Below are 13884 nucleotides of genomic sequence, written 5' to 3' on the forward strand. Positions count from 1 at the left end.
TTATCGGGTAAAACTAACCATCCTGATGTGATCATTGACACATGTGCTTCACATCATGACATAAGACTTGTCTCTATCTCTTGATGGATGTCGCTGACATTGTTTCCTCGCTTGATAAATTCCCTAATGGGAATGCATCTAGAGCAACGAAGCGTGGTTCACAGTAACTACACTCTGATTATGTGCTCCACAATGTGTTGTTTGTCCCGGAATTCTATTGTACTCTAATTTCCGTTGCAAAATTGTTGAAACAAACTGGATGTTTAGCAATCTTTACTGAATGTGATGGTTTTTGCAGGATCATTTTTACAAACACTTTGATTGTAGCCGATGAAGAGCGTGAGGGAGTGTACTACTTTACCAGGGTCTTGGCAGCTCGGGCTCATAAAGTTTCAAAGAGGGTCACATCTACTTGAGCTTTGTGGAAATGTAGACTAGAACATCCTTCTACTTGTGTTTTTATCTTTTTTACCAGATTGTGATCATTCATTCATTCCTTACTGCTCTTGATATATGTAAGAATATTTTTTAGATGCGCTGGATAGCTTTGTACACATATATGCTGTAACATTGTTTATCGTAACAAGAGGAAATATGGGAAATTTCAGAACACAAAAGGGAGTTGTATAGTTTGCATTCTCGCATAAAAATGTTCCAGACGTTTTTCACTTCAAACGAAGAATATTTTGTAAAATAATGTCTAAAACTAGTATTTTAAAACGAGAAATCTTTAGTTTCACCAACCAATAGTGTTTGAGTATTTGATATTTGATATCTTTTAAAAAAAGAAATAAAAATTAGATTATATTTTTAAAATAAAATACTAAAAATACATAAAAATAGTTACAAAAAAATAAATAAATTAATATTGTTAAGTGTTCAGCAAAATACTAAACCCTATACCCTAAATCCTAAACCCTAAACCCTAAACGTTAAACCTTAAACTTTGGATAAACTCTAAACCGTTGGAAAATCTTAAACCCTAAATCATACATAAAAAACTAAATTTTAATAACACTAAACCCTAAATCCTAATCACTAAATCCTAAACCCTTGGGTAAACTCTGAACCCTTGGATAAATCATAAACTTTAGGGTTTAATTTTAAATATTTTTTATTTAGAGTTTATGATTTATCCAAGAGTTCAGGGTTTATCAAAGGGTTTAGGGTTTAGTGATTAGGGTTCAGGGTTTAGTGTTATTAAGATTTAGTTTTTTATTAAGATTTAGTTTTTAATGTATGATTTAGGGTTTAAAATTTTCCAATAGTTTACGGTTTATCCAAGATTTAAGGTTTATAATTTAGGGTTTGGAGTTTAGGATTTAGGGTATAGGATTTAGTATTTTGCTAATGGTTTAACAATATTTTTGTAACTATTTTTATGTATTTTTATTGTTTTGTTTTAAAAATATAATTTTATTTGGAAATTCAATTTTGTTTTCTTTTAAAAAATATCAAATATCAAATACTTAAATACTATTGGTCGGTGAACCTCGGTGAACTTAGAGGTTCAAGGGGGTGAACCCAAGAAACCCGAACTGAACGACACGGTAGGAACACGATGAAACGAGACATGAATTTTGGTCACCTATAATATATTTAAGTATTAACCATCATACTTTTAAAATATGGTTTCTATTAGTTGGTACACATCACTATAAAATAGTAAACTGACCAAACTTTCCTTCAAATAAGTCCAAAAAAAAATGGTACAGAAGAAATTTCCTCTCAACTTACTTTATTCTTTTCTTAGACTTGAGTTTCTATGTAAGTTTCCTCTTTCCCTTTCCTTCATCACCTCTTATTCCAACTGCAACTTCCTCACTTTTGCCTCTCCACCAAAGCTCCGTCCAAATTGACTTATTCATCATGTATATATATAAACCTTATGAAACCATCTCCCACATCTCATCCAAAACATTTATTTCATTCATTTTCTAAGTATAGTCTAAATCTAACATGACTGGAAGCCACTTATATTGTCTTATAACCATGGAGAAGAGTTCCTTGTCCGAATGCAAACACTCTTCTTCTTCTTGTTTCCCTTTGTTTGGTCTGATCGATTTTTTCCTCATCAGTTTTTTAAAATGGGTTTCTCTCGCTCAGATCTTTTTCTCCAGATCTTGTCCTCTTCTTGCACACCAGCAATGTGTTTCCGAGAAGAAGAACAAAGATCTCGAGGTCCAGAGCTCCGTCAAACAAGATGATGGTCTTTTCAGAGAAGATGCAGAGATGGTGATGAGAAGCTTAGGACTTCTCGCCGACTCAGAAAGCGAGGGACTTCAGAAACGTTACAGTTCGGAGGAGCTTTCGAACCTGTTTGAAGAGACAGAGCCGAGCTTGGAGGAAGTGAAGCAGGCTTTTGATGTCTTTGATGAAAACAGAGATGGGTTTCTTGATCCAATAGATTTGAAGAGAGTTTTGACAGTCCTTGGGTTAGAGCAAGGATCTAACCTTGAGAACTGCAGGAGAATGATCAGATCGTTCGACGGAAACAAAGATGGAAGAATCGATTTCTATGGATTTGTGAAATTCATGGAGAATAACTTCTGCTGAAGTCATAGTTTCTTAAGTAATAATCTATCAACTTCTGCACACCTTTTTTTTTTCAACTTCTTGCTTTAAGATAACGTCTGTTAATATGGTTTTCTCAACACCTTCTTGTAAAAATTATTGAAGTTTAATATCAAAAGCTCATATAGAGCACAAAAACAATGACATGAGGAATCACTGTCACAGACATGAACAATCTGTAACAAACAAAAGCCTCACCAGTAAATCACAGAAAGAAAATTGAACTAGTACACACTATTAAAACCTAGAAAACAAATAACTAGAGAAGTTTAGGTTTAAAATCTTCACCAATAAAAAGAACGCTGACCATTTTGAAAATGATGGAACCGGTTGGAATTGCTGTGAGAACCTCGAGATAAAGCTTGATTACTGTCAGTCAGCAGATATCCTCGCGTTTTTAGTCACTCTGGCGTTTTCATAAGACCATAGGCCACAGCTAGCTTTGATTAATCTCTCTCTGCTCGTCGTCTACCCTTAATGGCCTGATCTTTGACAAGACTTACTTCACCTTCGCTTGTAAATCAGCACAATCTCGGCATGTTGATTGTCTTATGAAAGAAACACATGTGGATGGTTTAGTATACATATACAGCTTACTCCAGACTCCTTAACAAGCCTCTTCTGTATCAAAGAATGCACTCTCGCCACAATGTCTCACTCTTTTGGAGTTGGAATGAAAATTAGATAAGAATGTCCTACTTATGGCCTCCTTCCCTAACCCATGATGTGAGAATCCACTTATCATTTTGTTCTAAGTAACTATGTCTCTAAAAATCATGCCCGAGAACGCTTTCCACGCATCCTCCAAGCTACCGCTTGTAGCGTGCATATGAACCAGCGCATTGCCAACCATTACATGGTTCCTATAACCACATTTGCCATACATGTTGATGAGTGCACCACTTGTATCAACATCACTGTTGAAACCAAGCCTTACACATTCGGCTATAATCCACACCAAGAAACCACATTTCTCTCAGACATTTAATCGAACAACTTGCGTGCACGAACAGTTTTTCCGGCATTTCACATAGAAAATGAGATCAAACGAGCGTAAATCGATTCTCCAGTCCTCAGATAACTTGATTCGTTGCGCTGATTAAGCCATGGAAGAGCTTAGACTGGTTTGGATAATAAAGACGCAAGCCTGTTCCACTTTACCAGTCCTTGTTCGAGCACAGACGAGAAGAATAAGCTCTGTTTCACTTTAAGATTTCCGGTTTAATTTCGGTTTAAACTTTACGATTTGGTTAGACCGGAAATGAGATTCCGGTATGGTTACTTGGATTGAACATCAACAGCTTTTTTATTTTTATTCATCGAAAGATTTGTACGAAGATCAAACGCATTTATTTGGAAAATCTTCAAAGATTCTCCCATTTTTTTCACGTCTGTCGGATCTTTGATCTCCCATTTTTTTCACGTCTGTCGGATCTTTGATCTTCACTTCAAAGGATGAGTGTGAAGAGAGTAGGGCTTCCATTGATGAACGTCGTTAAGCTTAGAGGAACACCGATTCTGCAGCAGTTGCTTCTAGAAGAAAGGCTTCTTCGATCTTCCTCTGCTAATTGGTGTATCGTTAACGATGGAACCAATCGCCCTAACATTGTCATGGGTTTGTCTGGGTAACAAAAGCTTCTTGTCCTAAAATCTTTACACAGTAGTATGCTTTGGTTAGAATCTCACATTGTAGTTTACAGCTATTGCTAAAGATATGACTTTTGAGATTGTGAAAGTATTGATCCTTTTTAACACAGGAAGCCTTGTGAACTTGTTGAGCTTGAACCTGTTATAAGAGATCGAGTACCGGTGATGAAGCGGTTTACTGGAGGAGGCACTGTGATCGTTGACGAAAACACTCTTTTTGTCAGTTTGATTTGCAATAGAAATGATGTTCCAGATGTCCAGCCTTATCCACGATCTGTCATGGCTTGGAGTGGTTCCTTGTATAGTCAAGTGTTTAACGGGATCGGTGATTTTCAGCTACGCGAGAACGGTTTGTGTGCTGGAGACTGATGAATGTTTCTTTAGTTTTAGTTGTGTTTTTTTTTTCTGTTGACACATTGAAAATTTTAGGTTCTTCTTTTCGGATTGTCAGATTATGTTTTTGGTGATCGTAAGTTTGGTGGGAATGCTCAGTCGATGACGAGGAATAGATGGATTCATCATACGTCGTTTCTATGGGACTATAGTGAGAGTAACATGGCTTACCTTAAGCTTCCTTCAAGAGTGCCTCAGTACCGGCTGGTAAGAAGATTCTTATTTTCTTTTCAGACTAAATAATTAAGTTATTGATCAGAGTCCTACTTCGTTCTGAGTATTGCAGGAAAGAGACCACACGGATTTCGTTTGTAAAATGAAGGATTATATTGAAAGAGCTGTGTTTATAGAGAAAACCATAAAGGCTGTGGGAACACAATTCATGTTGGAGGAACTTAGCTTGGATGAGATCGATGATTCTTGCAGAGAGCATATAGAAACCACTAGACTTCTCACACTGGATGAGCTCAAAGAAACGTTGGCAAAAACAACTCGAAGTGGGAGTATTGCTCAAGCTGTTTAAGTGTTTTAATACTCTTGATTCTTTAGCTTTCTGTTTGAGATTCAAGTTCTTGGGTGTGGATAAATGTGGACTGGTGATTAAAACACGAAAAATAGAAGAACAAACTCTTGATTGTCTTTCACTGCTTATACAAATGCAACCTTGTTATGTTTAATGCTTCATAGTCATAATCACATCGATTAAGGTTACAATTAGCAAGCTCTTAATGAGTTTCTTCAAGAAGCTCCAACCCCGAGAAAGTCTATAAACCTTGGGGGTTTAGTGGTCATTGTATTTTCTGCTCCTGATGTTGACAGTGCTGAGGTTGGTGGTGATGATGATGATGGTTGAGAGTTGGAGAGATACCGTGTGTGTAGTTCCACGGAATCTGCAGGTAAGGTAGAGAAGCCATGTTGATGATGATGATGTCCCAAGTACTGCATTGACATGCGCATAGAACAATACTCTTCTAGTAGAAACTGATCTCTGAGGTTAGCACTTTCCTCTTTTGGCATCTTCCAGCTGTAGTTATTGAACTCTGTACTTTCATCACCTACACTTCCTGTAAACCACATAATCAAACCCATGAATTTTATGCATCACAACAACTAAATCCACACAATCAACAGAGATAAAAATCTTCACTATTGAAGATATAAAGAAATGCATGAGACTATCAGAAATTTGTTAGGAGACACAAACCAGGAAACAGGTTGAAGGATGGTAGTAGATTCAGGGGAGCGATTTCATCTGGAGAAGGAGTCTGTCTCTTCCTTGACTTTGAGTAAGAAATTGATTGTTTCCTCAACTTTCTTGCCATGAGAATGTGCCAGTGATTCTTCACTGCATTGTCTGTTCTTCCAGGGAATAGCTTAGCAATCAAAGACCATTTGTTACCAAATGTTCTATGAACTGCAAGTAGCTTCTCTTCTTCCTCTTCACTGAAGGCACTCTTGATAATCCTTGGATCCAGCTGGTTAAACCACCTCAGTCTGCAACTTTTTCCTTCATACACACAGACCAAAGAAAAAAAGAGAGGAAGGTTTTAACTTTCAGAAACCTGAAGAGTATACAAGAGAGAAGAGGAATGTAACTGGTTTTTGTTTACCTGTTCTTCCTTGCATCTTCCTTGCAATGTGGTTCCACTTCTTAGGACCAAACACTGTCACAAGCTCTTGCAGCTTGAAATCCTCATAAGGCTTCCAATGACCTCTAGTACAAACCTTGGACAGATGCTTCTTCTTGTTCTCTTGATGCATCATCTTTCTTTTATTACAGAGCTCTCTTAATGATGATGCATTGTTTTCTCCAAGCCCCCATTAAATGGTACTCTGCAATGGGAGATGTCACAAGGGTATTTAGGGAATTCCATCCGAGTCTTCCTCAAGTTGTTTTCCTTAAAACCATGTACATATACATAGGCAGACACATGAATACATACATATATGTTTTGTTGTGGTATTATTCGGTGATGGCTATATCTAAAAATGGAAACCTGAGGAGAGAGAAGGAGAAGAGGAAGAAAAGCCACACACGCACACACATCTTTCATGGTTGCTCTCTTCAGAACAGTTTCAGTTCTCTGACAAAGTTTTTTGACTTGTTCCAACATTAATTCTCTATATATTCCCCCACGCTTTACCACATCTATGTATATTGTTTTCTTTTTCAACTTTTTAATCATGTTATATATACACATATATTCTAATATTTCTTGTTACATGTTTTCTAAGAAAAAGCTGACCATGAAGAAAAATAATAGATAATGTAGTGCATTTTGTGTTTGGCTGATTTATTTTCTAGTTGAACATTGGAGTCTAAGTATCTTACAGATTGTTGGACAAAAAAAGGAAAAAAATGTTATAGATCAATGAAGAGAATGTTATGTAGTGCACTTTGTTTTTTTTTTTTTTAACATTCTTATCTTTTGTTATCGCCTATCATTTTTTCTAATATTGGTTTCCAATTTCCAATCATTTAATATATGATTTTTGTTACGAAACAATGTCGATTTTTTTTTTCTTAAACCTTGTCGTCTGAATGATAAAGAGGAGAAATCTATGTAAACAGACACTTCTAAAGAAAATATATATGAAAATATGAATTGTAATTGTCTTAGAGAAATATGTACTTGTCCTCACTATCCTAAGAATGAAAACTCAATCTTTAAAAGAAACTAGAAATGCCTTTTTTGTTTATAAAATCTCAAATTCATTTAAGTTTAGAAAATTGTTTTTTATACAATATTTATGATTTTTTAAGAAAATTAACTTTACAATTTTTTGGTAGAAAAGTTAACTTGTCTTTACATAACCTCACGAACCCAATTATTATATGTAACGGCAATGCAAATTTAAGCATTTCGTCAACTACAATCCAAAATTCAAATTAGCGTTATAACTTTTTTGAAGTGGATATTAAATTATATTCAAACAAAAAAACGGTTTTACAATACTACTAAATGGATTCTTAAAAGAAGATAAGAAAGAAAGCGTTTCTAGTTAGGTGTTGTCTTGGCTTTTAAGTAATTTGACGTTAAACTACAACTATAGGCTTGATTCATTTGCTTGGTCGCCCATTGATCAAATTAATGTGAGGCGATTACTTGTAATCTTATTGCGTTTGGCAAGGTGCAAAGGTGCCCGAGGATTTTGATTCTACCACTGAGCCCATGCCATATCTGATACAGAGTTAATTAGAATACTAACAGAATATGTATCATGAATGTAGTGGGTTAATAAAAAAAAACTGGTTGTGGTTGTGGAGAGATTGAATGAGTTGATCACATGACGTTGTAATAGATTTAAAATGGCTGAGGGTTAGGTGACCCCATAGTCCTGCAATAAAAACACAAACAAAGAATAGATGACCTCTTAGCTCCGGAAAAAAACATAATATGTATCCACTTTACTGTTTCTGATTCAAATACGCATTTATCTTTTACCATCGTCGTTTGCATTCAAACCAATGGCCGAAGATAACTCAACTTGACCCAAGCTTTAGATATGTAAATGACATTGCATTCAATCCAATGGCAAAATATTTGGTTTTAGATACTTGGCTAATCGTTTGGTAAATTATACTTTAAAAACCACATCCGGATTATCACAGAGTTTATTGGTTCGACCGCTGGCCTAGTAAAAATAAAAGCATTGATTTAAATGCAAACATTTTTTAAACATAACAATTCTTTCAAATTAATAAAATATCTGTAATATTGTTAATACAATTTTTCACCACAAAATATCTCGCGCTTTGAAAGTATGGATCAAAATCAAAATCTATTTTCACTATAGTTTTTAAAAATATTTTAAACTAATAAATAATGTAATCGAATCGGGGATTAGGTTTCGAGTGAGGAAGATAAACTTGATTTGGGATTTTTCTTAAATGAAATGTTTTTTTGAAAACGGCGTCGTATTGGGTATAAAGAATGTTACCCGAGTTTAAGTCTTGACTAATTCGAGTTTTTTAAATGGCCGAGTCAACAAAAAATAAAATTTAAAACATCTAATATTTAAAAGTGTAGAACTATTTTGGCTCAAACATGAGTTGGAGGTTTTTTGGCTTTAATTTTAAAATTTAGGATTTTAATGGTTGTTTTCGCTAATTATATATGATTTTTCATTTTTACAATATTTAATGATTTATTTTAGTACTTAACTTTGAGAAAATCATCAACCTAATCATGCTATGTAACGGCAATGCAAACATACAATATCAATTAACTAAAATACAAAATTTGAACTAGCATTACATTTTTGAATGAATATTAAATTTTATTCAACCATAAAACTGTTTTAAAATACTAGTTTATATGAATGTTTAAAAAAATAAGAAACTTAAGCGTTTTGAGTGAAAAAGGCTATCTTGGCTTTTTAGTAGTTTTCAAGTAAAACCACATATGTGGGCGTTCTTCAGTTGCTTGGTCTACTATTGATCAAATTGAGTTGAGGAGATTACTTGTATTCTTGATGATGAGTTTGGTGAGGTGCACATGTGCCAGAGTTTTTTTACTATGTCTTCTACCAATGTGCTTGTGCCATATGTGACGTAGAGTAAGTTGAAATATTAACGAAATATGAAGTTGAGAGTTGATAAACACTAGTATTGGAAGAGTAGAATGAGTCGATCCCAAGATGATGTAGATCAATTTAAACAAGCATAAATGTTTTTTAGGTGTAAATATTAAGTTTTATACCAAATTTTCTTTGTGACAAAAGGTACATAGAGAACTAGCAACAACTGAAATTTAAATCTAATGCAACAACGTTGTTGAGCACAGTAGTAGCCTGACACAGCGATTAGCGTTCCCGCATGAGAAAGAAACATCTGATAAACCATAAAACCACATTTTGGTAGATATATATTGGCATGCCTGCAACGCTACTCGAAATGATTGGACTCATTCCCACGCAGCTTGGTCAAACCTAGTCACCGGAGTTCTAGTGTCAGTCCCACCACCGGTAGGAAGAAACACAAAGCACCGAGAGCATCCAAATGCATTTGCCCTTGCAAACCCTTCGTGGCGCCATCTGGCTAGTCCCAAAAGCACCGGGAGTCATACTTATTGGACTTGTCTTCAGAAGTAAATGCGAGCCAAGTGGAAAATCAGGTGCAGTGAAACCAACATCTTGTCATAAATCTTCCTAACTTGCAAAAAAGACCGAAGTTTAGCCCAGCACAGTGAACCAAGAACCCCGTGAACGACAAACAAACTATTTCACTGCTTAGGGCTTGGCTCATTATGTGCTTTGAAGTCAAGCCCACTAATTAAGATTTCAAAGCCCACTGCTACAAAGAAGAAATTTAATTTTTTAGTTTTTTTTTTTCATTTAGATTCGCTAGACTATTATGGTAGGTTCAGCGAAGTCTTTAATCCATATTTAATGGGAAGTCATATTTCTCTTTTGAGAAGAATATACAAATGGATTCACCAGGTTAGATTTCATCATCCTCTTCTATTGAGAAGAGTTTATCACCACCATTCATAATTTTTTATGAAAGAAGATGTTCTCTCGGTATCAATACTAAACTCTTGTTTCAATTTACGCACTATTTTATCATCTTGCGTAGGAGTCTCTACGGAATCTGAAAATGCAGTTGAGAATACCTTTGTTCTTCTCGTAGGTGAGGACTGACATCCTGCACCACATCCAGCACCGGCTCAAGAGTAAGGGCGAACAGTGCACTCATCCGGGGTCCACCTTAAAATCAAATAAATTTAATGACAAAAAAATCCCTAATTTTTGTATTTTTTTCTAATAGAGGCCTCGTAATTTTTTTATATATCTATAATTCATAAAAAAAATTTTTTTGCCCAAGCGCCAATAGAACTTGAGCTGGGTGATTATGTTTCAGCCGGGTGATTTCGTCGCGAAAGACTCCATCGATGCATCTAAGCTTTAGCTCGAATTCGCGTTGTTATTTCAGTTTATGTTCTTGGTCCAAGAGGATTGATAATTCCTCTTGTTTTTGTAATCACAAAGCTTAAAATTTCTAATGAAGAAAGTTGTTTACTAAAAAAAAATATTTAGGCATTGCAGCTTTAAATTATGTGCACTTCTTCCACTCATTTGTTCCTTTGTTATGCGAATCCTTTTGTAGTAATTTTTTTTATTTACTCTCGACCGATCTCCATAGGTGTTTATCATCTGCATTGTTCTCTTCTTATTCTATCTGTTTCATCTTCGATTAGGTTTAAGATGTTGAGCCGATGTGTTGGTCTTTGTGGTAGCAAATTATTATTTTGTTCCCGTTATGTCATACAATCTGCCAAAGAGAGGACCGATTATTAAACCATTAGGGGTGTCAATTCGGGCTGGCCCGGTCCGGTCCGGCCCAAACCCGCTAAGCCCGTAAATATTTGAGCCCGGCCCGGCCCGGCCCGAAAATTATTTGGGCTTAGAATTCAAAGCCCGGCCCGGCCCTTATAGGGCTATAGGGCTTTTCGGGCATTTGTGGGCTTTTCAAAAAATAATTTGTCATTGCCAATTCCATCGTTTTAATACATGTGAATTTTCATTAAAAAAAAGAGTTTCATTTTTAAAAAATAAAAAATTTATAAAGTGAGTTTAAAATTTTTTTCTCTATCACAATTTTTTTATTTTTTTCGTATGCTTTAAAAACATTTTATACACAAACCAAATTTAATAAGATTTAAATAATCAATTATCAATTAAAACAAAAAATATAAGAGAACAAAATTTATGATAAACATGGTCAAACGTTTCATACTTTGTATTTTGAAAATAAAAACATGTTGTACATGAAAGAAGAAGGTACTTTTGTAAAATTTAAAATGTAACACTTGTAATGATGAAACAATAAAGTGCATTAACAACTTTTATATTTGCTTTATTAGAGTTTGGATAAAAATATTAAAATAATATATCAATACTAATAATAGTTTCAATTACAAGAAAAAAGGATAATATTTACGCTAAAATATAAATTTCGGGTTTTCGGGCCGGCCCTAGCCCAAACGGGCTTAAGCCCAAAATACCCAAAGCCCAAATGGGCTTAGCCCGAAAGGCCCAATTTTTTTTGGGCTTATAAAGCGAAGCCCAAGCCCGGTAATTTTTAGGGCTGGGCGGACTCGGGCTACGGGCTTCGGCCCTAATTGACATGTCTATAAACCATAAACAAGTAAAATCATCATTTTCAATTTGGATCTTATTAAACTCTTTTGCTATATTTTCGGTATTTCAATAATTTTCTCCACATCAATAATCTTTCCCATATATCTTCTACATTCCAAAAAATTAGTAAACTAGACTTGTAACATAATGATTTATACTACTGTGTAGTGTTTAATTGTGTACTAGGTGTTTTATCCGCACTAGCGGACTTAATAATTTTCCAAAAATTGTAAATAAATATATTATCAATTAAAAACTATTAGAATAAATTATTTTCATGATTTTGAAATATTTAATAGTTAATAAAATATTAAATTTTTATGCACGATAATTATTTATTTTAATAAAATATATTTTATTACGTAAATTAAACTTGAAAAATATTCATACAAGGATTTATATTTATTTTTTAAAATATTCTGATTTACAATATTTTTGGATAATATAATATAGCATCTTTTTAGATAATGATGATTATCAAATTAATGAAATTCGTTTTTAATTTATGGGTAATTATATATAGTAGGCTATCGAAACATAATTTATGGGACCCTTAAATTAAATCGATTACTATTTTTTTTTGTTTAATTTCTAAATTGATCATTATTCTTAATGCATAATAGTTTTAATAGTTACTTAATGCATAATAGTTTTAATAGTTACTAGATTTTGACCCGCGCTTTAAAAGCGCGGGATTTGACTCTTTTAAAAAATTTATTTATTTTTATAAATTTTAAATTTTATATTATTCTATAGTTTTTATATTATCATACTTATTTTAAATTGTATAAAACAAAATATATTATGTGTTTTATATAGATGTATAAAATTTGAAATCCCATGATATTTTATTTACTAAATTGAATTAATTTGCTACCATAATGTAAATCTGTGTAATTGTTTTTCAATATTAATTTTGTGCCGGTGTAATTTCTTTTACTTATTTAACACTATATTTTTGTTTAAATGTCTACAATTTTAACCCACTGATTAATTTTAATAATTTCATTTTGATAATTTTAATTTCATAAAATTTATGAAAATACAACTAATTATCCTATGTTATTATAAATATTTTAAGTTTATCAAATTTAGTACTTAACTATACCTATTTATATTGTTTAATTTTTAGTAGTGTACGATGGATAATTTAAGTTAGATTGGACGTTTTAGGTACATTTATTAACTTAAACTAAAGTGGATTTATACATACAAAACACTAAATACAGTATGTTTATACATATAAAAACACTAAATATGTTCTCATGAAAAGGTACCTACCATTAGTTGTAATTTTATTAGTTACTTTAATGGTACATATGAATTAACTAAATGTAAATGACATTATCATTAACTAAATGAAAGAGTAGTTTTAGGAAATATTGTCATATAAGGAAAATCGTATTCGTTAGTCAATAATTCCCTTACCTATTTTTCTGTTGAATAATTGTTTCTATTAATTGCAATTTTAATTTAAAAGTCAATGGCACACCTGTAAATACTATTCAAAATCAAAGAGACCTCAAAAATGTACTTCAATTTTAATAGTATAGATGTTAGAGATCCCACTAGATACACGTATACGTATGAACCAGAAGAAGCAAAACACATATGTTAACCTTGAAAAAGTCTTTTTTTTTTCATCGAAATATTGTATACTAGAGCCGGCCCGTAGGAAGTTATAATAAAAGTGATTTTATAATAATTTATGAAGTAATTTAAAATTATGATAGATTAAAAAATATTATAAACGAAAAATTAATGAAAGACTTATGAGATCATTATAATTATTTTTTTTGTTTTGAATTATAATGACAGTAAATTTCACTATTCTCTGATAAATAATATTATATTTTTAATATTTATTTTAATTCAAATGTTTTGTTTTATAATATTCTTAATTAAACTAACTTATTTAAGGTATTTTTTTGCGAATATGACTCAAAACTTGAAGTTATTCCTAAAGTAATTCATGTTTTTTTTTTTTGTGATGTAATTGTATATTCTGTTTGTATATATGTTTTGTAAAATTTTGTTAAGAGAAGTATATAATAATGTTTATGGTTTTGAGAATTTTAGGGTGTCGAAGGATTATTTATGTTAAGATTAGTTATATTTGAGTTAAAA

The 13884-nt window shown here is 32.9% G+C and overlaps 2 protein-coding genes and 1 pseudogene across 2 annotated transcripts; 2 read left to right on the forward strand and 1 right to left on the reverse strand.

Moving 5' to 3' along the window:
* The first annotated feature begins 1729 nt into the window (after positions 1 to 1729).
* Positions 1730 to 2715, forward strand: LOC106432339 (probable calcium-binding protein CML46). The gene has a single exon (XM_013873178.3). The coding sequence runs from the start codon at positions 1960 to 1962 to the stop codon at positions 2554 to 2556; it is 597 nt and encodes a 198-aa protein (XP_013728632.1). The 5' UTR covers positions 1730 to 1959; the 3' UTR covers positions 2557 to 2715.
* Positions 2716 to 3747: 1032 nt separating this feature from the next.
* On the forward strand, positions 3748 to 5291 carry BNAC04G31740D (lipoate--protein ligase 1). Its single transcript, XM_013873175.3, has 4 exons — positions 3748 to 4199; positions 4332 to 4570; positions 4673 to 4821; positions 4901 to 5291. The coding sequence occupies exons 1-4, from the start codon at positions 4030 to 4032 to the stop codon at positions 5135 to 5137; spliced, it is 795 nt and encodes a 264-aa protein (XP_013728629.2). The 5' UTR covers positions 3748 to 4029; the 3' UTR covers positions 5138 to 5291.
* Positions 5230 to 6503, reverse strand: LOC106432338 (annotated as a pseudogene).
* Between the last annotated feature and the right edge of the window lie 7381 nt (positions 6504 to 13884).

The sequence above is a fragment of the Brassica napus genome, chromosome C4 (assembly GCF_020379485.1).
Source record: "Brassica napus cultivar Da-Ae chromosome C4, Da-Ae, whole genome shotgun sequence".
NCBI classification, from domain to species: Eukaryota; Viridiplantae; Streptophyta; class Magnoliopsida; order Brassicales; family Brassicaceae; genus Brassica; species Brassica napus.